The sequence below is a fragment of the Myotis myotis genome, unplaced genomic scaffold (genome assembly GCF_014108235.1).
Source record: "Myotis myotis isolate mMyoMyo1 unplaced genomic scaffold, mMyoMyo1.p scaffold_m19_p_3, whole genome shotgun sequence".
Lineage (NCBI taxonomy): Eukaryota > Metazoa > Chordata > Mammalia > Chiroptera > Vespertilionidae > Myotis > Myotis myotis.
The window spans coordinates 94,348,265-94,373,073 of NW_023416335.1; the positions used below are offsets into that span (position 1 = coordinate 94,348,265).

Consider the following 24,809-nt stretch of genomic DNA (forward strand, 5'->3'; position numbering starts at 1 on the left):
CTCTTTTTGAAATCCTTTTATATTAGTTGTCCTAAGGTTTACAATACATGTTTACAAATAATTTAAGTTCACTTTCTTATAATACTGTACTGCTTCTGGTTAGTGCAAGTACCCAGTTATTCTTTTCAATCCCTCATAATTTTTCTGTCATGCATTTCACTTATCCATAAGTTACAATCACTTAATACATTGTTGCTACTATTATTCTGAACAAACTGTTGTCTGTTCAATTATTTAAAAATAAGAAATAAAACTATTTTTATATCTTCATTTCTTCCTTCTTCAATGCTCTTTCTTTCTTTCTATAGATTCAGGTTTCTGACTATCATTTTTCTTCTTCCTGAAGAACTTCTTTTAACACCCTTTGAAGTCAGATCTACTGGGGTAAAATTCCCTCAATTTTTGTTTGTCCAAGAAAGTTTTTATATCTCCACTTTTGAAGGATAATTCTGATGGATACAGAATTCAAGGTTTGTGGTATTTCACATCACACTCCTTTTGCGTGCATGGTTTCTGAAGAAAAGTCTAAAGTAATTCTTATCCTTGTTCCTCTATGGAGGTGGTTTTCTTCTGGCATCATTGAAGACGTTTTTGTTTTGTTTTTTTCTGCAGCCTAACTATGATATATGCCTAAGTGGAGTATTTTTGTTTTGTTTTTCTGCTTAGTGTACTTTGACCTTCCTGGATCTGTGGTTTGGTGTTTATCTTTCATCTGAAAGTTTTCAGTCATTATTACTTTAAATATTTCTTTTGTTTCTTTTTCTCTCTCTTCTCCTACTGGTATTGCCAATATGTGTGCATTACACCTTTGTAATTGTCCCACAATTCTTTGGGTGTTCTCATCTGTCTTTTTTATTCTTTTTTTCTCTTTGCATTTTAGTTTTGGAAATTTCTATTGACATTCTTTAAGTTCACTCAGTGTTTCCTCAGCTGTATCCAGTCTGCTGATGAGCCTATCAAAGGCCTTCATTTCTGTTTAAATGTTTTTGATTTCTAGCATTTCCTTTTAATTAAAAATTAAAATTTTTTAGAGTTTCCGTCTTTCTTCTTACATTCGCCATGTATTCTTGTGTATTTTCTTATTCCTTTTGAATTCTAAACCTGATAATTCTAATATTTCTGACATATCTGAATCTGGTTCTGTTGCTTGTTCTGTCTCTTTAAACTGTGTTTTCATCTTTTAGCGTGATTTCGAAGTTTTTGTTGAAACTTGGACATGATGTACTAGGTAAAAGAAATGGAGATAAATAGGGCTTTGTTGTGAGGTTCTATGTTTATCTGCCTAGGGATTAGGCCAGCCGTGGGCAAACAACGGCGGGCCCGCAGGCCGGATCCGGCTGTTTGAAATGAATAAAACTAAAAAAAAAAAGACCGTACCCTTTTATGTAATGATGTTTACTTTGAATTTATATTCACACAAACACTCCATCCATGCTTTTGTTCCGGCCCTCCAGTCCAGTTTAAGAACCCATTGTGGCCCTCGAGTCAAAAAGTTTGCCCACCCCTGGATTAGGCTGTGTTTACTTTTTGCAGTAGCTGTGGTTTGGGAAGTTTAACTTTTCTGTTGCCTCTGTTGCAGCGGTTCTCAACCTGTGGGTCACGACCCCTTTGGGGGTCGAGCGACCCTTTCACAGAGGTCGCCTACGACCATCGGAAAACACATATATAATTACATATTGTTTTTGTGATTAATCACTATGCTTTATTTATGTTCAATTTGTAACAATGAAATTGGGGGTCACCACAACATGAGGAACTGTATTAAAGGGTCACAGCATTAGGAAGGTTGAGAACCACTGCTCTATTGTCTTTGGGTTTCTCTAGGGCAGTGATGGCGAACCTATGACACGCGTGTCAGAGGTGACACGCGAACTCATATTTTTGGTTGATTTTTCTTTGTTAAATGGCATTTAAATATGTAAAATAAATATCAAAAATATAAGTCTTTGTTTTACTATGGTTGCAAATATAAAAAAATTTCTATATGTGACACGGCACCAGAGTTAAGTTAGGGTTTTTCAAAATGCTGACACGCCGAGCTCAAAAGGTTCACCATCACTGCTCTAGGGACTTATATTTAAATATAGTCTGAGACATGCAGTTCTTTCAGTTGTATTTCCCTGTTGTGTTATAAGAGCTCTCTATTGATGTAGTGACTTGTGGGAGAGGAGATGCATTCTAGTCCTATCATTAGGCCTCAGTCTGTTAGTGAGCCTGTGCCCCTTGGCTGTGACTTTTAACAAGTACTTTTCAGAGACAAGAAGGCTAAAAGGGGCTCTAGTTGGCTATTTCCCCACCCTCTGGTAAAAGAGTTTCTTTTGCCCTAGCCCAGGGGTGCGCAAACTTTTTGACTCGAGGGCCACAATGGGTTCTTAAACTGGACCAGAGGGCCGGAACAAAAGCATGGATGGAGTGTTTGTGTGAACTAATATAAATTCAAAGTAAACATCATTACATAAAAGGGTACGGTCTTTTTTTTTTTTAGTTTTATTCATTTCAAATGGGCCGGATCCGGCCCGAGGGCCATAGTTTGCCCACGGCTGCCCTAGCCGGTTTGGCTCAGTGGATAGAGCGTTGGCCTGAGAACTGAAAGGTCCCAGGTTCGATTCCAGTCAAGAGCACATGCCTGGGTTGTGGGCTCGATCCCCAGTGGGGGACTTGCAGGAGGCAGCCAGTCCATGATTCTTTCTCATCATGAATGTTTCTATCTCTTTCTCCCCTTCCTTCCTCTCTGAAATCAATAAAAATATATTTCTTTGAAAAAAAAGAGTTTCTTTTCAGGGCAGGCCTTATTAAGAATAACAATGTTTTGGTGTATTTTGTAATGGATACTTTTTCCTTCCCTGGCAGGAAATATGGGGGAATTTTTCTTGATCTTCACTGTGAGAGCCTGGTAGGGCTCCCTAAGCCAAAACTCCTAAAAGTGTGGGGATTCCTCCTTAAACTAGGTCTCCCTGGAGTTTTTAACTGTCAGATTTCTGCACACTGGAGAATCGTATAACTGCCTACATGTCTTTTCAGTTTAGGGGGCTGTGATTTTTCTCTATGACCTCAGTTCTTTGCTGGACCTAGGAAGAGTTAGTGATTTTCAGTTGGTTCTACTTTTCACTTCTTGGGATGGTGTAATACTTTCAAGGTTCCTTACATGTTAAACCAGAAATCAGAGGCCTCAATTATTTCTTTTTTTAAAATGCGTTTCTCCCCTATTTCCATGATTTACCTTCCTTTCAATTCTCTAACAGCTCTAATTTTTCAGTCTTCCTTCCCTCTCTTCATTTGGAAGTCCAGGGATTTGCTCTTAATCCTCTTCTCACCCACATCACTCTTCCCTGATAACCCTATCTCTGTCTGCAGCTTTAACTCACACCTGAACGATGAGGTCTCCTTAGTCTTAGTGTCCTGAGTATTTGACATCCTATGAACACCTCAATATCAGTGTCTCCAAACTGAATTTATTTTTGTAAACCCTCCATTCTTGTCTCACAATTGCCCACACCCTCCTTTCTTCTCCCACTGAGGTGATACCCATCTCGCTTCTTTGTCTTCACTGCTCAGATTAAATGACTCTGCAACTCTGTCCACCCATTTGCTCAAGCCAAAAACCTGCTTCTAGACTGTTTTTTCTTACCCTCTAAATCCAGTCATTCACACAGTCCTGATAATTTTTCACTTAAAAGAAAAACAAATTCAAATCTGCCTCCTTATCCTTGATCCCACTGCTATTGCTCTCATTCAGGCTCTTAATAGTTTACTCTGTTCTCCTTGCCTCTTCCAGTATTCCCCACACTACTGTCAACCTCTCAGTGTTGGCATCAGATTGCTTCTCTCTTGCCTACAGAAGCAGTCTTTCATATCTCCCGACCTGTAAGCAATCCATTAAGGATATGTACATAAAATATAAGAAATAGTTTAGATTTATTTTTCTGTATCTTATCTTATAAAAATGTCTTTGTTTGTTTTGGAATGTAGTAGAACAATAGCACATGCATATAATTTATAAATATATTTCTATTTAGGTTGAATACTCTTGAATACTCAAACAATATTTTATTGATAGGGTTATATAATCAAAAAGTTAAGAGACCATGGGCCTACAATATAAAATTCTAATTCCTCAGGTTGGTGTCTCAGGTCCTCAGTTGTCTGGACCTGACCACTTGTGTCCAGTCTCCTCTCCCTCTCATTTCCCATTTGTTCCCTGCATTATGAACGCACATATTTATCTACCTGAATACTGTAAGTTACCAGTCTATTTCATGCCTTCATATGGCTGTCACATTGTTGCTTCTCCTTGGAATTGCCTTCTTACTTCTCCCTTATCTCATCCTCATTCCCACCCTGCCCTGCAAAATCCTGCTTCTTAATTTTAACCCCTTCTGGTACAGGTAAAGTCATCATGCACTCTTTTGCTACCCTGCTGTTTAGTACTTGTTCACTCATTCCTTTAACAGTGTCTGTTGAGCAACTTCCCCTAGCCCCTGTCTAGGCTCAGGAGACAGTATAGTCATTTCACTTCTCTGCCTCCTTCACTGTGAGCTTCTTGGAGACAGACTCTCTTCCCATTCCTTACATCCAGCATCCCCTTGGTTTGTCGACCACCTGCATGAGTGAATCGGTGAGTGAGTAAGGACACTGGACCACTAGCAGCTCTTTCAACATTGAGATTCTATTTTTATTTAAAAATTGATCAGAAACTAAGTTGTAAATTTGTGGATCTCTATAGCCCAAATCTTATTTGTGGTGCAGTTTATGCTCACTCACTAAATCAAATCACCCATTTAGTAATAAGTCTAGGTTTGTATATTTTTATTTGTATGTATACATGTTGTTAATCCTAGAAAGTGGAATAAAGTAAGTACTTGACTATTATTCTAGAGCTATACTTTCTGGCTGTGCCGGGAGCCGGTCCATCCTTGCTGTTTCAAGGGACCTGGCATATATGGCATACTGTTCTTAATGTGTTTGCTCACCTTCTCGGCACTATGTGTTTTAACCAAGGTCACCTGTCTGAGAACGGTTGTTTCCCCAGGTAGGGATTTTCCCCTGAAGTTAGGGAGGGAATAAAGCCCCTTAACTAAGTGCCAGGTGAGTAATTAATCACTTTAACTGCGAACAATCATGCTTAAGCTACATAATCTTTACTCCCTGAAATGGAGATAAGAAACGCCCTAACCTTTGGAATAGAGATTGATAGGATTGGAATCAACTGGTATAAATACAGATGTAACAAGACAACAGGACACAGAACCTAGACACAGAACCTACACAGAACCTAGAGACAGAACTTCGCTGGAGAGAACATGGCAAAAGATCCTGGACAGAAACTGGCCTCAGAACCTAGAGACAGAACCTAGCCAGAGAACATGGCAAAAGATCCTGGACTGAACCTGACTACAGAAATGGGCAAGAGAACCTGACTAGAACCTCGTGACTGAACCTGGCTGGAGAACCTGGACAGAACCTGGCTGGAGAACCTAGCAAGAGAACATGGACACAGAACCTGTCTGGAGATCCTAACCAGAACTTCGCTGGAGATCCTGACCAGACCCTGGCAAGAGAACACGGCTATGATGATCAACTGAACTCAGCCTCCATGTCATTCATTCTTCACTGACTCCATCCACACCTTTGGGGACCCCTGGACCTGCTGGGGTTGGACCCCAGCATGGCTGTGGTTACAAAGTCTGGCCTGACTTAATGACTCTAAAGTGAATATTTATTCCCGTGTTCTGGATGTCCTTTAGTTTATATTGCACTAGTGCATTAAAAAGTTGGTTTTAGATGAGGAATAATTAGCCTTGCTAGTATGCTGTTCTTTATTTAAGAAATAAAACTACAAAACAGATAAATTAATTGTTTATATTACAGCTATTTCTCCATTAACAAATATTTTAACAGGTGTGAATTTTAAGTTTCACTTCATGTGTCTCAGAATTTGTATTTGTTTAATATTTACGAAAATGTGTTACAATTTTCATATTGTAACACATTTCATAAAGTGAGGTTTACTGTTATAGCTCGAACTGGTCAGATTTTGTATATAATATATGTATAAAATAAAAATCGTGTGTGGTATGGTTGATTGAGATAGACAGACTGCTTAACTGAATCAGTGAAAGACTAAACCTGAAAGGAGTGAAGATTAATGAATGGTATGTCTACCATAATTACTAGTATTATTTACTACTGGTAATAATTAGATTGCTTATCTTCTGAAGAAAACTGAGTCTGAAATGTTAGAAACATACCTTTATGTTTTAATCCTTTTTAAATAGCTGGTATGATTCTAAATTTTAAATGAAAAGCTCTTTGAATTTACCTTACGAAACTGAATTAAACAAAATGCTTTTGAACTTTTTTTCTTTCTCTTAGGTATAATATTGAGCCCAGTTTATATTGCCCATTTTTCTCCCTTGGAGCATGCATGGAAGGCCTTAACATTTTATTTAATAAACTGTTGGGAATTGCATTGTATGCAGAGCAGCCTGCAAAAGGAGAGGTGTGGTGTGAAGATGTCCGAAAACTGGTAAGCATCCCAGTTTGTGTAAAGTTGTATTACTTTACTATTTCTTGGGTTTAATAATTGAGTTAATAGCACTTTCATCTTTAAGTTAGTTTTGCCTATTGGAGCAGCTCTCACCTTTGTCCTGTTTTACAAAAAACCTGAATGACCACTTCTGACTTAGGACACTGTATGAAAGAAACATTGTTCTCTAAAATCAGTTGCTGCTGAAAATTAACGTAAGTATATAACAGCAGAGTTAGTTCTTTGAAAAAAATATATTTAGGAATCTGCTAGGAGGTTGAATCTTCATATGTTTGACAAATTGTAATTAAAGGAAAATCTGTCATTACTTTTTTACATTTCTGCCATGCTAAGTGTCCTTTTAGGTTCATTTCTGAACCCATTGCATTGGTCACATTTCCTTTTCTTCCAACCCCTTCCAATTTTGTAAGAGCTTAATTTGCATGAGATATGAATTTATGTCCCATGTTTTGATTTGACTTCTTTGATAATAACTTTAAGCCTAGAATCCACTCGTCTCCCTTAGAGCCCACTTTGTTTGAGGCGTGAGTATTTTTATTTTTCCCTGATAAGAGTTTCAAGATTTATTGACCCATATGTTTATCACGAAGACTTTGTGTTGTCATGGTGTTTTATGTGTTGTTTATTTGCCTATCACGCAGTACTCTTGTCACTATATTTCAAGAAACAAAAGCTATCTCATTGTTCCTTGGCTTGTTCTGTGAACATGGAATCGATGTAGTGGTGGAACTGAAAGGATAGAATGAATGGGAGCACCTCATATCACTGTACTTAATTATCTAAGTATTCTCTGTTTGTATATAATGTACTTCAAAAAATTATAGAGATTGATAAAATACAGATGTATAGTGAAAAGAAAACTGGTAACAAGAATAGAAGGATAGAGTGTAAAGGGCAAAGAAGTGTCTGCAGGATGTGAGCCCCCTGGGCAGGACTATTTGTGTTTTGTCCACTGCTGTATGCCAAATACTGTGAACAGTTCCTAGCATCCAGAAGGTGTTAACAGATGTTTGTTGAATTAATAATATATGCTTTATAGGAAGTTTTAAAGCATAAAACTTAGGTTCTCTTTGGCAGAATCCTCAAGGTGTAAAAAAGACAAAGAAGGCAGGATGGAGACTAGTGGTTGAGCCTTCTAGGTTCAGTTTTGGGTAAAGTCATAAATAATGATTTTATTGATCGTCAACTGAAACCAGAGGCTACCTTTTGTTATTTCTGTGTCCAAGGGTTATAATTTGTATGAACATATATCATTACATTCTACAGTTTGAAGGAAAAATAATTTTGCTGCTAAAACTTTTGAGACAACACTTATTTCCAACTCCTTTTGGTGATTTGTGAACAATCTGAGGAGCTGTATTTGGTAGAGGTATCAGTTGAATGGCCCAAACAAGGAGGGTTTCTTCTCCTGGACAGAATTACCCAAATCAAAATCATCCAAAAGATGAAGAGAAAATAGAATCTATCTTGAAATAATATGGGATGTAGAAAGTAATAAAATGTCTATATTTATAGCTGTGCATGATTTATATACAGGATGGTGCAAAAGTAAGTTTACGGTTGTTCGTATGGAAAATAATACAATAATTAATAAATAATAATACAAGAATAAGCTGTTTCGTGTACTCATAACTATACACCTACTTCTGCCACAACCTGTATAGATTCTTGTGTTGAGGATGGTTTTCAACTTATAGAGTTTCTGATTGACTCATTTACCGCTAAATTAAATTGTTTTTTCTAGGCTGTGGTTCATGAATCTGAAGGATTGTTGGGGTACATTTACTGTGATTTTTTTCAGCGAGCAGACAAGCCACATCAGGTAATGCCTTATTTATAATCTAGTCTCTCTAAAAATGATCAGCAGTTAATTTTTTTTTTTAATATATTTTATTGATTTCTTACAGAGAGGAAGGGAGAGAGATAGAGAGTTAGAAACATCGATGAGAGAGAAACATCGATCAGCTGCCTCCTGCACACCCCCTGGGGATGTGCCCGCAACCCAGGTACATGCCCTTGACCGGAATCGAACCTGGGACCTTTCAGTCCAAAGGCCGACGCTCTATCCACTGAGCCAAACCGGTTTCGGCAGCAGTTAATTTATATTAGTGTGAACATATCTTTTTTGTAGTTCCCTAATATATAAAGGGCATTAATGATAATTACTAAATATATTAATTTGAGATTAGCTGTGAATTTAAAAATAAACATTATGAAAACCATTAGATATGCCTGTGTACTAGTCTGTCACTTTTATCTGTGTCATGGTAATAATGATAGCTGATATTATATGAATCCTTCTATGTCACATCATGTTTTTGAATGTTCACCTCAACCTTTGAAACTAGACACTAATATTATGAGGAAACTGAGGCTAGAGAGGTTAAGTTGGTTGCCCTGAGTCACACAGCTAGAAGTGCTAGGATTTGAACCCAAGCATTCTTACTATAGCCCCAACTCTTAACCACTTTCCATACTTGTTAATGGACCTAGTTTAAAATTGCAGAAGATACAGAAGTCCCCCCCTCATTTATGAAGGATACTTTCCAAGACCCCAGTGGATGCCTGACACCAAATATAGTACCAAACTCTATACATACTGTGTTTTGTACATACATACCTATGATAAAGTTTAATTCATTGTAACGACTAACTAATAATAAACTAGAACAGTTATAATAATATACTGTAATAAAACTTAAGTGAATGTAGTCTCTCTTACTCTGATAACTGATCTGATACTGAGATGACTACTAAGTGACTAATGGGTGGGTAGTGATACAGCATGGATATGCCAGACAAGGGATGGCTCACATTCTGGGAGGGATGCAGCAGGATAGTAAACAATTTCATCATGTTACTCAGAACAGCATGCAGTTTAAAACTTATGAATGGTTTATTTCTGGAATTTTTTTATTTACTATATTTGGACCATGGTTATCAGCCAATAACAGAAACGGAAAGTGAAACTGCAGGTAACAGGGAACTGATGTATCTTTATATTGGAAACCTTATCCACCACCAATTCACTTTTTTTGTGAAATATGTGAGGTTCATTCTTTTCCTTAACTGTGTACTGGTATAGCAATCATCTTCAACAGTTTTAGGCAATTTGATGGGAAATGTTAAGAGTTCAGGTTATCAGCCCTGGCTGGTTTGGCTCAGCGGATGGAGCATCGGCTTGCGGACTGAAGGGTCCCGGGTTCGATTCTGGTCAAGGGCATGTGCTGGGGTTGCGGGTGCATCCACAGTGGGGGGAATGCAGGAGGCAGCTGAATCGATGTTTCTCTCTCATCGATGTTTCTGGCTCTCTATTCCTCTCCCTCTCTCTTCCTCTCTGTAAAAAAATCAATAAAATATATTTTTAAATAAAAGAGTTCAGGTTATCTATAATAATAAAATCATAATATGCTAATTAGACCGGACAGCCAAATGACCTTCTGGACGTCCTTCCGGATATCCTTCTGAACGAAGCCAGGGCTACGAGGGCTGAGGCAAGCCACCACAGCTGTGAGGGCCGAGCTCCGTGCACGAATTTCGTGCATTGGGCCTCTAGTAAGTTATAATAGAAATAATGGTACCTTATATTTAAATAGTGATTCATAATTTCAAAGCATTTTAATAGATGTGAGCTTATGAAATCTAGGCAACTACTCTGGGATTTGACAAGGCAGAGGTGAAGCTCGTAAAGGCAAACCAGTTTCCAAAGTGATTTGGCTGGTAGGTGAGGAAGGTGGGACCATAATCTAGGTCAGTGGTCGGCAAACCGCGGCTCGTGAGCCACATGTGGCTCTTTGGCCCCTTGAGTGTGGCTCTTCCACAAAATGCCACGTGTGGGCACGCACGTACAGTGCAATTGAAACTTCGTGGCCCATGCGCAGAAGTCGGTTTTCGGCCTGGGTGAGTCTATTTTGAAGAAGTGGCGTTAGAAGAAGTGGGGAGTGTCGGTCAGTCGGGCGACGGGAGACGCAGCGCGGGGGAGGCACACGCAATTCATGCACAAGTTGAGCGAGCCAGTCATTCAGCAGTCTCATTGTGCAGTGGTTAGTGCTAGTCATGTAGCAAATCGCTCGTGGGTGACAAACGTACCTACTCGAAGCATAAAATTACCTGTATTTTTTTAGTATGATATCAAGTTTCATTCAACGTACCTATAGTTTAAGACTTAAAACTTTAAGTAAAGTTTATTAAGTTAATTTTAGGGAACGTTGTGGAGTGAAAGAAGATGTAGTGTCGAGGATTGAGATAGGTATGTTGAGATGGTTTGGACATGTAGAGAGGATGAACGAAAGGAGATAGATGAAACAAGTATACAAGACGAGTGTGGATGGCAGAGTTCGAAGGGGTCGACCTCAGCGAACTTACCTCAATCAGATTGAGGACGTTTTTAGCAAAGGCCAGCTTAGAAGTACCCTAATTAAGTTAATAACAATGTACCTACCTATATAGTTTAAGTTTAAAAAATTTGGCTCTCAAAAGAAATTTCAGTCGTTGTACTGTTGATATTTGGCTCTGTTAACTAATGAGTTTGCCGACCACTGATCTAGGTCATCAGACACTGATTCCTGTGTTCTTCCTCTTTGCTTGAATGGCTGGTAGAGAGTCTAGGTTAGTGATTAAGAACTCTGGCTCCTAGTAGTACAACTGGGTTCAGATCTGAGATGCAGCAAACCATGACATTTCCAAGACTCAGTTTCTGTTTTCTGATCTGAAAGGTGAGATTCTTGCCTCATAGGGTTATTGTGAAGAATAGTGATAAAATGTTAGTGAATCTCAACTTGTTATAGAAAATTTGCTTCAGATCCCTTGCTTTTTGCAATTTTAAAGCTTATCAGTTTCAAGTGATAACAACAATTGGTATGGGCAGTATCTCCTAGTTCATTGAAGGGTCTCAATAAACAATATTGTCCCTTCCCTTAGTAGCTTCATGTCTGTCACTTCCTATTTGCTTTAATGCATGGATCTTAGCTCTGTAATGATAGCATTTCCAACTTGTGGTACAGCAGCTGAATACATATTTTTGGAGTGAATGAATAAATCAACATAAGCTCAGTATATTGGTGTTTTTAAAAATTTAAATTTTAACAAAACGAGTTGAGAAAAATTTGTGTGTATAACTAAATAAATAGAATAATAATAGAGTTAAGTTAAAATTTGAACTCAGAACACATTTTGGTATAATTTTATGTTCATTAACATTAAGATTATTATACCTTTTAGACTACCTAACACATTCTTCTAATTATGTTTTCTGATTATTAAAGGATTGCCATTTTACAATCTGTGGAGGGAGATTAAAGGAAGATGGAGACTATCAACTTCCAGTTGTAGTTCTTATGCTGAATCTTCCCCATTCCTCAAGGAATTTACCAACTTTATTAACTCCTGGAATGATGGAAAATCTTTTTCATGAAATGGGACATGCAATGCATTCTATGCTGGGACGTACTCGTTACCAACATGTCACTGGTGAGTCACGAAGGGGACTTTTATTTAATACAATTCTTTAAAAACATTTTATTATAAATAGGAAGAAAAAAAGCTTTTTATTTAGAAAAACATCATTTAATATTGCCCTGTGGTCATTTATCAGCATATTGCCTCGTCTCCTTTCAATTGTACAACCCAATCCTCTTATACTTTTTTGCTTCCTTGCTAACATTTCGCACCAAGGAATAAGTCCCAGTTGTCCATCTTTTGAATTTGTACTATTTTATATTTTGTGCTATTCTTTATGAAATTTAAATTTGTAGCTCTATGTGCATAAGAATAAATATATATCTCCTTAGAACCTAGCACAGAGTAAATGAATGAATGTTGCCTCTTTTTATCCAAAATCGGTTAGAAAACATAGCAGAACATGTTGAAAAAGTATGATAAATTACTTTTTATTTTCCCCCTGTATAAAATTATAGTTTTTTATGCTGATCTGTTGCCATATTTGATGATACTGTAGACTTTCATCTTAGCTGTCTCATCTCTAAATCTTATGCCTGGACCACCTGGTAAATTGTTCATATTCAGTTTTTATTAACTAACTTAATACACACAATATTTTGAGGGAGGAGAAGATAGAGTGGAACCTTGGTTCTCAAACTTAATTCCTTCTGGAAGACTGTTCAAATAGCAATTTGTTCAAAAACTAAATCATTTTTTCCCATTAGAAATAATGTAAATTGAATTCATCTGTTCCAGACCCACAAATGATTTCTGTTTTAACCTTTCTGATATACAGTACATGTCTAATGTACTGTTTAACCTATAAGTAAACACTTCTTTTTTTAAATTTATCGAACCATCCCCTACTAGCCTTAAAAGAATCACTTTCAGCATTGTTCCAGGGGTGTGTCACCATACAACATCTTTGCTTGTTCCTATATCACTGCCACCGAAATGCTGTCACTGGCTAACTGCTTTTCCTTTATCCAAATGAACAATAGTTTTTCTACCTTTTTCATTGCCTGTATCATTGCTTCTTTCACACATCAAGCAGTCTTTATGGCTTCTTTATGTTATAGAATTGTGTAAATCCTCCATTTCTCCAGCAACAAAAGCATAAAAACAAAAACAAAAAACCCCACAAACAAACAAAATATTCACAGCATAATTTCCTGAGATGGTAACAAGATGGGTTTAGAGATAAACTGACTTGCATTCTTTCCTTTGTTTGTGGTGTGAGAGACACCTTTTGTCCTGCTGATGTAATCTGCATGAAAGGGTTGTCAGGTTAAAAACCAAAGTTTGGTTTGACAACCTAGACATTTTTTCTTTGACTAACTTGGTGGAGAACCATATTGTTCCAGATGGGAGACTGACTTTCCTTCAAGAAACCAGGTTTGACTGTTTTTGAAAAGATTGTGGATGGGCCGAAAGAATCATAAAATGTCACCAAAAATTATTATAGGATTTGCTATTTTAAGTAATTTTGAGTTTAAAATATTGTTGTTTTTTTTCTTTGAGGATTGACTTTGTTACAAGAAACAATCAATGAATAAAATGCTATTTTAAAAGAAATGAAGGATAAAAATATTTGGTGGTGGAATTCAGTGAATTAAATACAAATGCTATTTTAAATGTCAGAATGTTTTAATGTGCGTTTCACGTATATTCCAGCATGGCTGAACCCAGGCTTATTTGTAGAGGGTTTGAGTCACTGCTTTATAAGGTGTTTTATCCAGCTGTGCAAATATTTTGTTTTACTTTACGTTTGATATACAGGAAAATGTACAGGATTATTATAAACTTTTCTGCAAATATGTGCAATAATTTTATAGAAATAAAACATTGAAGTAATCAAAGCTTGTCATAGTTCATCAGAAGTATAAATGAAAATTTTAAAAGAATATACAAAAAGAAAGATAAATATGTTGATTTGATTCTTGCCAACTTTATTTTTTCCCCATTTTAGGGACCAGGTGCCCCACTGATTTTGCTGAGGTTCCTTCTATTCTGATGGAGTACTTTGCAAATGACTATCGAGTGGTTAACCAGTTTGCCAGACATTATCAAACAGGGCAGGTAGGGGAACTAATTTGTAATACAGTCCTTTGAGTTGTGATTGCATTTATGACCTCCTGGATAATGTTTAATTCAATGCTTTTTTAGAGCTCTGTCACCCCTCTCAGTTCCAGAATCCTTCTACCATTTTGTTGTTGTTCTAATTAGTTTTTTCTTTTTGGAAGGTTGGGGGCTAGCCTGCAGAACCAAAATCACAGCATATAATGTATTGACAAATAGCTGCCCTTGATTATATGCCAGGTAATAAACCATTTAGTTTTTGCAGCCATTTTTTGAGGAAAGCACTTTATTCTTGTTTCCCAGAGGTGGAAACTAGCTCTTTAGTAGAAGAGTCCTTCAAGCATGTCTCACTTCAAAAAAGACTTTCCTCTTTCTTCTTACTTTTGAATATTTGTTTTCTTGGTCTGAATTTTTATGATGTTTCATAAAGTGGAACTATATTGCCATATTTTCCCAGTATGCTTAGCATCTGTCTATATAAGTCTGCAAATTATTTAATATTGACTTTTAGATTTAAATAGTGCATTGTAATCTTAAATATTTTAAAATTCTGTAAAGTAGGATTAAAATGAGAAATACCTTACAGTAAGTTAGCTGTAAGTATAACTATCGAAATTGTGCAGTTTACTGTCCACACATACTTTGGAAAATATACTCTTTCTCTCCTCTTAGTGTTACAGAGAACCCGAATAAATCAAGCAATGCTCGGAGAGTTTGGAGTCACACTTTATTATTACACGCGGGCACAGAGAAAAATGCCATTCAAATTCTGGGCAAAGCTACAAGCAGAACTTCCCTTTTTATTAAAGAGCCATTCCTATGTGTGCTTAGTGGTTATCTCGCTGGTGGCCTTGAAAACAACACAGTTCTATCCAATTAAAAAATACGCCTGGAATGGCATTGAGAGTATGGGCGTATCTAGTCTCTGGCTTACAAGGTCAGAAAGCTAAGTTTATCGTCCTCATTATTCAAGCAGGCTAAAGCAGGCTAGAAAGCAAAGTTATTATTTTTTTAGAATAAGAGGCCGTCTAAAAAAATAGCAGAGAATTCCAAACAGTAGTTTTGCAAAATAGGAGTTAGCCTTCTCATTAGAACTTTGATTATAAAATATTATATTAGTGAAAGGTTAACATGGTGGTACGTGGGTAGGCTAAATAGCCATCTCACGTAAAGAAAAGTTGAATTTATTTAAGGAAAGGGGATGGGATATTCAAAGGGAAGGACTACACAGCACCCAGCCAAGGGGATATTGGGTCCATGATGGCAGCCCCCAAGAGCTGGAGTTTCATCCTTATGTGCAGTCACTGGCAGCAAGCTCTTGTAGTTGGTGGGTCTTGGGGTTGGGTTGGTGGGCATGGAATGGGGATGTGGCATCAGGTGTTCGTAGGACAATTTTAATTCCTTATATGGTCTGATTCCTGGTGTCCAGCAAGTCTTCCTGGTCCTTGTTCTCCTGTAGTGAGAAGCTTACAAATGGCCGCTAAGAATTATATTGCCCAATAGTCCTAACAATTAGCTAATAATTTTCTCCTCTGACTGTACCTCCCTGAATTCAGGTGTAAAATTATATTCATTTTTGAATCTTCAGCATTTAGAATCATTCCTAGCACATAAAAAGTATTAAAAGAAATTAATGAAGGAATGAATGGAAACAGAAAGAGAAGGTTCTAATCAACTTTTTTTTTTTTAAAATATATTTTATTGATTTTTTTACAGAGAGGAAGAGAGAGAGATAGAGAGTTAGAAACATCGATGAGAGAGAAACATCGATCAGCTGCCTCCTGCACATCCCCCACTGGGGATATGCCCGCAACCCAGGTACATGCCCCTGACCGGAATCGAACCCGGGACCCTTCAGTCCGCAGGCCGACGCTCTATCCACTGAGCCAAACCGGTTTTGGCTCAACTTTTTTTTTAAATTGATTTTTATCTAACCATTATTGTCAACTATAGAATAGTGGATGAATTTCTGGATAAATAATCAGATAAATAATTCTGGATAAATAGTCTTTATCATACTCTGTTTCAGTTATTGGATGACAGAATTGAAATATTTGTGATCTAATTAGCTACCTATCTACTGACCTGCAAAGAATTACTCTGGAAATTATGTAGACTCAGCCAATAACACAAATGCATATAAACAATCAAATAATAGTATAGTCCATCCATGGCTCCACATTTTGGGATTTGGGAATGATTAGAGCAGTAGAGCATGAGGCATATTAAAGCAGAGCTACACCCACAGTGGGTATTGTAAGAGCCTTCATATAGGACAGTGATTCTCAACCTTATGGCCCTTTACAGTTCCTCATGTTGTGACCCAACCATAAAATTATTTTCGTTGCTACTTCATAACTGTAATGTTGCTACTGTTATGAATCATAATGTAAATATCTGCTATGCAGGATGGTCTTAGGCGAACCCTGTGAAAGGGTCGTTCGACCGCCAAAGGGGTCGCGACCCACAGGTTGAGAACCGCTGATATAGGAAGTGCTAGAGGAACTAAGTCTTGAAAAGATATGGAAAGAAGACAGTTTGCCAGGCAGCTCTTAGCAGCCCTCATCCATCTCATAAAAAGTATTGAGGAAACACTAAGGACATATACACTGAGTTACCAGATTATTATGATCACCTGATGTTTATAGGCAAATTAGCCGTACACTACATCGTATAGGATATGGAAGCCGAAGGCCTGTTCAAACACCTTTGCTGTCTGCAGTTACCAAGATAAAACGTCTCTAATTCGCACAGAAACACAAGGATTGGACAGTTGAGCATTGGAAAAAAGTCATGTGGTCCGATAAATGATGTTTCCAGTTGCATTATGCAGATGGCAGAGTGAGAATTTGGCAGAAACAGTATGAAAGCATGCACCCCACATGCATGAGTACAATCCTTCAAGCTGGTGGGGGCAGTGTTATGGTTTGGGGCATGTTTTCCTGGCATGATTTGGGCCCTTTAATTCATGTGGAACAACGTCTGAATAGCACAACATACCTAAGTATCATTGCTGATCAAGTTCATCCTATCATGTTGATGGCATATCCCAATGGAGTTGGCTTCTTCCAGCAAGACAGTGCACCATGCCACGGTGCTCATACTGTGCAGGAGTGGTTTCAAGAACATGAGGGAGACTTTACCTTGCTTAAGTGGCCCCCCACAATCACCAGATCTCAATCCAATTGAGCATTTGTGGGACGAAGTTAAAAGAGCCATCAGGCAGCTGGTCCCACAACCATCAATTCTCACAGAACTGGACAGTGCTATTCATCAGGCATGGTGTCAGATTCCTCGCATCACCTTTCAACATCTCGTGGAGTCAATGCCAAGAAGAACTGCTGCAGTATTGAAGGCAAAAGGTGGCCCAACGAAGTACTGATGGGGTGGTCATAATAATCTGGCCACTCACGTTCAAAGGCTGTTAAAATCATGTTGTTTACCCATATCTTCAGGAAAAAAAATCACTTCTGTTGTGGTAAACAACCTGCTTCCCTATTTATAATGGTCTGGCCCTCTAGCAACTTCAGCGCAAAAGTATAGCTAATTTGCCTACAAACATCAGGTGGTCATAATAATCTTGCCACTCAGTATATAGGTCCTTTAGTCAGAAGATATTTGTTGAGTTTTTATTACGTACCAGGCACTGTTCTCAGCATCCAAAAATAAGTGAGACAAAATTCCAGGGCTCACTACGGCCTTAAATCTTAGAGGACCTAGGGCAGAGCAAAGGACAAGATTATTCCAACCAGAAGGAAGAGCCCATGCAGCAGTATGGATAATCCCAGACATTGGCAAGATGCTGGGTATGGCAGGAGCAGAAGAAGGAGGAAGGGAGGGAGAGAAAGGCAGACCCTGGAATGTTCTTGTTTTTAGAATTTGTTTCTAAGTCTCAGCATACCTCTTGCCCCCACTCACCTTTTAATCCCAGTTCATTTATTACACCACCTTTTGTGACTGCAATGATTTTTCTCAGCATTATTTATACTGGGTTTTGCTGTCACTTTTCCACTTGGAAGTTGTGTTTATTCCTTCTGGCCATTGGCTGTCCTACAACTCTGCCCCAACTCATTTTCTTACTAGCCTTTGGCTGACAACTTCACTGGATTCCACCTTTGAACTTGTGGCTTTGCTCAGCCCTTAGTAGGGTTTAAGCGAAGGCATACAGACATTTAGTCAAACAATAACAAGGTCCAGAACTAAGGCAGTGTCAGTGTTGGCTATGAGAAGCAGAATTCACAGCCTATTTGAACCTTAATTGGAAGGACTTGGGGCTAGTTAAATAACAGGGGGAAAGGGAGTTGGGGAGGAGTCCAAGATAGAGGTTCCATGAACAGAGAACTCTGGAAGAAGGCCAAGTTTGAGTTTGGGAAACACTTCTTTTTTTACATATATTGATGGTCATTTTTGTCCATGAAGTCATGAGTAGTACAAGTCTGAAATTCAGAGTCAAACGGTCACTAAAGATGTGTGGGAATAATTGTCGTGGAGATGATTTTTGAAGCACAGGGAAGTTAGAAATTGCCCATGAAAGAAAGTGATGTGGGAATTTTGGACTGGAACATGCAGTGTTCCTCTGGGCAGGATGGCTTCCCCATGTTCTTTGTCTGTCGGAGTTGTAGAATGAAACCACTGAGGGAAGAAGGTATAGCAAAGGTGGAAATTTGTTGAAGAACAAGTACAGACTCCCACATGGGGAGGAGAAAGAATCTAAAGGCACAGACTTCCACGTGGGGAGAGGGAAAGAGTCCCACCAAGTTTCTTTTTCCCCCTGGGGGTTTATAAAGGCAGCCGTTTTTTTTGTGCCTTGATATCCCCTCTGATTGGTCGCTATTCCCCTTTGATTTGGTCACTATAGTAACTCCTCAGCTCAAAGGTCAAAACCTCACATGGGACAGTTGAAGCCCTCCTTCCTCATTGTTCTCCTATTCCCTCTGGGCTCTTCTTCCTCCCTCTTTGAATGAGGGGTTGCCTTCCCTTTATTTTGTAAATGTGTATCTTTTGCTACTCCCAGTTACCTTGTCTTATGGAAATGTACCCTTTTGCAGTTCTATAGCCCTGTGCTTTTTCCATGGACCCCCTTAATTTAAAAAATTCCCTAAACCTACCTGTTTCACCCCTAAAAAATTCCTATTTCAAAAGCAAGAGGCATCCCAAGAAACCATCATCATCACCAGGAAAGGAGTTGTCTGAGGAGCTTAGATTCTTTTTTAAGTATATTTTTATTGATTTCAGAGAGGAAGGGAGAGGGAGAGAGAGATAGAAACATCAATGATGAGAGAGAATCATTGATTGGCTACTTCCTGCAAGCCCCCCATTGAGGATGGAGCCCACAACCCAGGCATGTGCCCTTGACTGGAATTGAACCCGGTACTCTTTAGTCTGCAGGCCGACGCTGTATCCAGTAAGCCAAATCGGCTAGGGCAGAAGCTTAGATTTTTAAGAGTGTTATGCCCAGATTTCAAGATCCCCAATACACCACCAGGGAGCCAGCCAAGTCCGATGCAAAAGCAGAGAATCTTTATTCAAACTAGTTTGCCCCCCCCCCCTCGCCCCCCCATCAGCCACACTCACCGATGCAGCGGCAAGCGGTGCAGAGAGCAAGAGAGCTCCGTGGGAAGAGGGGTTTAATAGGGGGTTTGGAGTGAGGGGAGGGGAGAGGACTGTGGGCCCTGCCGATTGGCCGGGCACAAGTCAGTGTGATCCGGAGTAAGATGGAGGGCTTAGCCCTCACCCTTTCATTCCCCCCTTGTCTTGAGACTTAACAGGCCCAATCATGGGTCGGTTTGCATTTCTCTGCTAGAGGCCTGTACTGGGTGTGTAGAACCATCATCTACACAATTCCTACCCGCTTCTTGACAAACTGAACTAGCCTGCTGATGATGCAGGGGCCGAAAGTCAACAGCATTAGTAGGATGTGAGGTCCGCTGTCTTCTTGAGGGTGATCTGCAGCGGGTGTCACCTTCCACTCAGGCTCCCTGTTGTCCTGGGTACAGAAGGAGCTGGGCTTGTGACCTGGCAGGGACAAACTATAACAAATTGTCTGGTGGAAGGGAAAGAAACCATTTTAGTTTTAACAATCTCTATTGAAATAGGATTTTTCTTCTTAAAATTCCTCTATGGCTATCAAAAAGAGCATTGCCAATATTTCAGAGGAATTATATAAGGAGAAAAACATCTAAGATTTTCCTTGTCTCTTTGGAGCCATGTCCATGAAGAGGCATCATCTGAGTTTTTTATATAGTTTTCTGCAGATTACTGTCAGGGCTGTGCACTGCGGCCAGTTCTTCTTTCTAGCGATAAACACAGCCTGTCACAGGAGAAGGTTGTTTTGCTGTACACTGGTAGCTTGACCCCTATACCACTGGGCCTGGGCCTCTGCCCAGCAAACTGCAGTCTACAGGTTCAATATGCAGCCTCCGGTTCTCCCAACCCAATGATGCCTCAGCCAGTCTCCGAGCCAGACTCCCCCTCCCTTGGAGAATCTCAAAGTCCCGATGGCTTCCAGGTCCAGGGAGGTGCCCTTTTGTGAACCCTGTTTGTTAGTTACAGGGCCCTGCTTTCTTGCCTTTCTACCAGTTCTCTTTGTGGCAGAGCAGCAATCAGGCCTCTTTCAAGGGAGTGCACTGGAAGGGGATATCAGCCCCTCCCGTGAGCCAGCTGCTTCGCCTAAGGTCTCCCAGGGGCCCGGCCAGAGCGTCCCCCAGCAAATCCCGGAAGCCGCTGCCCTCTAGCAGTGGCATGGACTCAAGCAGGTGGTTTAGGAGCTGGGCGGTGACGGTGGCGTTGATGGCCTGGCACGTGGATACGAATGTGTGCACCTCATGTATGCACTGGATGTAGCCAGCAGCGAAGCACTCGCCTCAGCTGCTCATGCCCGCGAGCCCTTAGCTGCACCACCGGCAACAGCCCCTGTTCTCCCCACTCTCTCCCTGCTGCCTCTTCCCTCAGGGCCGCAGCGGGCAGCTCAGGCATTCAGCCCCCTCCCCTCCTTGACCTGGCTCTCAGAGGCTGAGTCTGCCCAGCAAACAGTTCCAAATCACCAGGGTGACTGCAGCAGAATTGCTAACACCTCCGCCCCCCTTGTCTCAGCCCAGGCCGGTTTTGAAAGCCTGGAGACCACAATCAGGATGAGGGAGGAAGGGAAAGACCAGGTTATGTAAATCCCTGCAGAGCTGTAAGCCCTTTGTGTCCCAAACTTGCCAGTTCTACACAGAAAATGACAAGTAAACTTCCAAAGTACCAGGCAAGAAGCAACAGATTTCTCTTCACTGTTCCGCAGTATCCTAGCATCCCCACAATGATAAGGAAACAGCAAATGGCAATCATGACCGAATGAACCACGGGAAAGTAAGTCAAGATGACGGCCTCCTCTACCCTTGTTTCTGCAGTTAAAGTCAGAACATTATCCAGGTAGTCCCTCATCCAAGCAGAAACTGCCAACACACTGATGGACGTTAACCAAAAGAGCAGGTTGAGGGTGTAGAGCAGACAGCGCAGGCACCTGACAGGCACCTCACAGAGTCTTCTCTGGCCATGCTGACCCCCGGGAGGGAGAAGCCCCATTCTCTCACTACATTCTATCCCCAAGGGCAAGACAGCAGCGACCGTCCGCGCCCGGCCGAGCTCCGCACTCCCGCCACTCGACTGTCGGGGACGCATCGAGGGGCTCATCGGGGCAGGGGCACTCCCCCCCCCCCCGGCCCCGCGGAGCCGAAGGGCTGCATTGGCTCGAGCTGGAGACGCTTCCCTCTCTTGTTTTTCTTAACAAATAATCTTGGAACTTAGCCAGCCTCTATTTAAGCCTTTAAATCTACCCTAGAACTTCAGGATTTCAATTTAATAAAATAAAGTAGCTTTCTAGTCCCACACAAACAAAGACAGACAAGGGAGTGGGTGACCTGTTTTTACAGATCCTCACTCAGATGCCCACCTGACCGCCTGACCAAAGTCGTGGAGCCACACAAAGGAGAGGAGAGGGCAGTCCCCCTTCCTCCACATTCACGTACTTTCACCAGACATTCATTCAGCAAAGGCATTTAGCTATCACAACACACAATTTTTCCCAATTCAATCCAAACGTTAAACTTTTAGCTGGCAAGTTAAATGTTCATCATTTCTCAATCAGTAACATTTTTAAGAATAAACTTCAAAAATGTGAGACATTTTAGCATTTGTTCAATTTAGCAAACTCCCAAAGCCTTGGGCTGCCATTGACTGGTCTCCCAAGGATGAGAAACTGGGAAGCAACCCTGTCTTTAGAAATTGCCACTGGAGGGAAATTTTTGCCTACCTGCTTGTTCTGTTGGGGGAAGGGAGGCTAGCCCTTCCTCCATTAGAAATTGCCTTGGGAAGCCAGCCTTAATTAAAGGGCGTAGCCATCTTTTACCTCGGCTATTTAGATTTTTCTTGAGATTCAAATCCAGATTATTATTTTAAGGCATATTCTTCAGCAAATTCCCGTAACAGAGACAGTTTTACTGAATTTCCTTTTCGGTCTTGAAGTCAACCTTTTAACAATCTTTATTAGCATTTAAAAACTGTTCTTTATTATGGAAATGCCAATCCTGCTGCTAAAATCTAGCCAGCATCTTTTTTTTCCTTGGGTAAAATTTGCCATCTTACATTTGTAAAGAGATTCCAGCTCAAAACTCTATCTAATCCGAAATCGGACAATGTACACATTAGTTTTAAGCCAGCTTTTCTCATTACACATGCACAGAAATCCCAGACGTATTTTTAAATTTTGTCAATTACAAGAAGGACTTTAAATTATTTGTTACTACCACCAAGATCTGCACTTGCGGCGGCTCCACCCAGGCCCGCATCCTAGGCTTCAAGGCTCACTGCAGCGGCCCTGGAAAACCACACCTGAGGCTGGCAAGCAGGTTTGGCCCAGCTCTTAACTTTAAAACGACCATAATGCTTAAAGGAGTAGTTTGAGTCTGTCCCATAATGTCTGTCCAGTAAGTCCACAGAAAAAACATACAAACACAGACAACTAAAAGGGCCCGAAAATACAGTCTTCCAACTCCATGGAAGCCAAACCAAAAGCTAGACGATGGCCTTACGCCAACCCGGTGGGAGCGACCCACCTCGTCTTAGATCCTCGAGGGGAATACACATCCCTCGTGAGGGGAATACTCATCCCTCATGAGGGGCATACACATCCTTCGTAGGGGGAGTACACATCCCCCGTGAGCTCACACAGGACAGAACACACAAATACACACAACAGAATACACAACACACAGACACCTACCGCAGCCAGTCAGACTCTCCGGATTGGGGGTCCCTCGAGGGTCTTGGGGTCCCGGGTGAGCCCCCAAATGTTATGCCCAGATTTTAAGATCCCCAATACACCACCAGGGAGCCAGCTGAGTCCGATGCAAAAGCAGAGAGTCTTTATTCAAACTAGTTTGGCCTCCCCCGCCCCCCAGTCAGCCATACTCGCTGACGCAGTGGCAAGTGGCCAAGAGAGCACAAGAGCTCCGTGGGAAGAGGGGTTTAATAGGGGGGTTGGAGTAAGGGGAGGAGAGAGGACTGTGAGCCCTGCTGATTGGCCGGGCGCAAGTCAGTGTGATCCGGAGTAAAATGGAGGGCGTAGCCCTCACCCTTTCAAAGAGATCTGAGCACAAGCTATGAGTAGGACATACATAGGTGAGGGTGACTGGAAGAGTACCACAAGCCTCTCAGAGTAATATTTCAAACAGAAAGTTACATTTTGTGCAGAAATTCACCAAAATATTAAGGTCAATTTTTTTAATACCTATTTACAGGAGGACTAGGGGGTTGCATTGTGATGTGATGTCCCCAAAAAGGACAGTTTCTATTTTATTACAGAATTCTTCAATAATAAAAACCACTTTTGAACAAGATAATTTCAAGAAAATAATGTCTAAAATATCCTTCAAACCAGATGAGACAGTAAGAAAGGAGTAAAATTACTTTGAATTAATTCAAGTTCCAGACTCAGAAGACATACCCAATAAGCTAATGGGACTTGCAGACAGTCTATAAATAATTTAAAATAATTTTGTGATTCATTGGAGAATGGAAAAAGTGCCAGGAGGCAATAGATGTGTAATGTCTAGAGTTTCACAAAGGGCTTGCCTCTTCTTGTCACTAGTTAAGATAACAAGTCTCTTGATGTTTTCATTTTAAGGGCAATTCTAGCCTTAAGGACAAGGAGCTAATTCCCTGAAATTCAAGTCTTTGTAAACAAGTTACTTTAAAGCCCATACAAAGAATAATAGGATTGCATTTTTATGCTTCATTTCCTATCCTGCTACATATCAAGAAAGTTTTTGTTTTTTGTTGTGTTTTTTTAACCATCCTGTGGTATATTCCAGAGAGTTTTCAGAGTAAGGAGAATAATTCGTGACTTATTAACAGCTACAAGTATTTTATCTGAACTAGAGAATAGCATAGCCAATGAATTCCTGTGGTGAAAGAATTAGAAGTATGCTTGTCAGATTTGCAGGTGTCCTACAGCTGTCAGAGATAACAAATACCAGAGGTGCTCATTTGAGATTCAAAACTGTCTTAAGCTACAACTTCAAAGCTGAAACAGAATTTATTGTAAATTAATCTTAAAATCAATACCACAAGTATAGAAGGAGTAGTTCATGTGAAAAATATCCCAGGTTTTTAGACATAACAAACTTAACATGAATCAACAGTCTGATGGAGTTTCCCACAAATCCCAGTCAGTCCTTAGGCTGCATTAGGGGACTTGTGGTGT

At 40.1% G+C, this 24,809-nt stretch overlaps 1 protein-coding gene across 7 annotated transcripts in view; it reads left to right on the forward strand.

Annotated features, from left to right (window-relative positions):
* Positions 1-24,809, forward strand: part of LOC118650845 (mitochondrial intermediate peptidase) — a 261,908-nt gene that overhangs the window by 100,554 nt on the left and 136,545 nt on the right. For all 7 annotated transcript variants that reach the window (XM_036299303.1, XM_036299306.1, XM_036299305.1 and 4 more), the window contains 4 exons: positions 6,373-6,526; positions 8,292-8,369; positions 11,812-12,016; positions 13,956-14,065. In XM_036299303.1, coding sequence (XP_036155196.1) covers positions 6,373-6,526; positions 8,292-8,369; positions 11,812-12,016; positions 13,956-14,065 — 547 coding nt within the window. The remainder of the gene's footprint in view (positions 1-6,372; positions 6,527-8,291; positions 8,370-11,811; positions 12,017-13,955; positions 14,066-24,809) is intronic.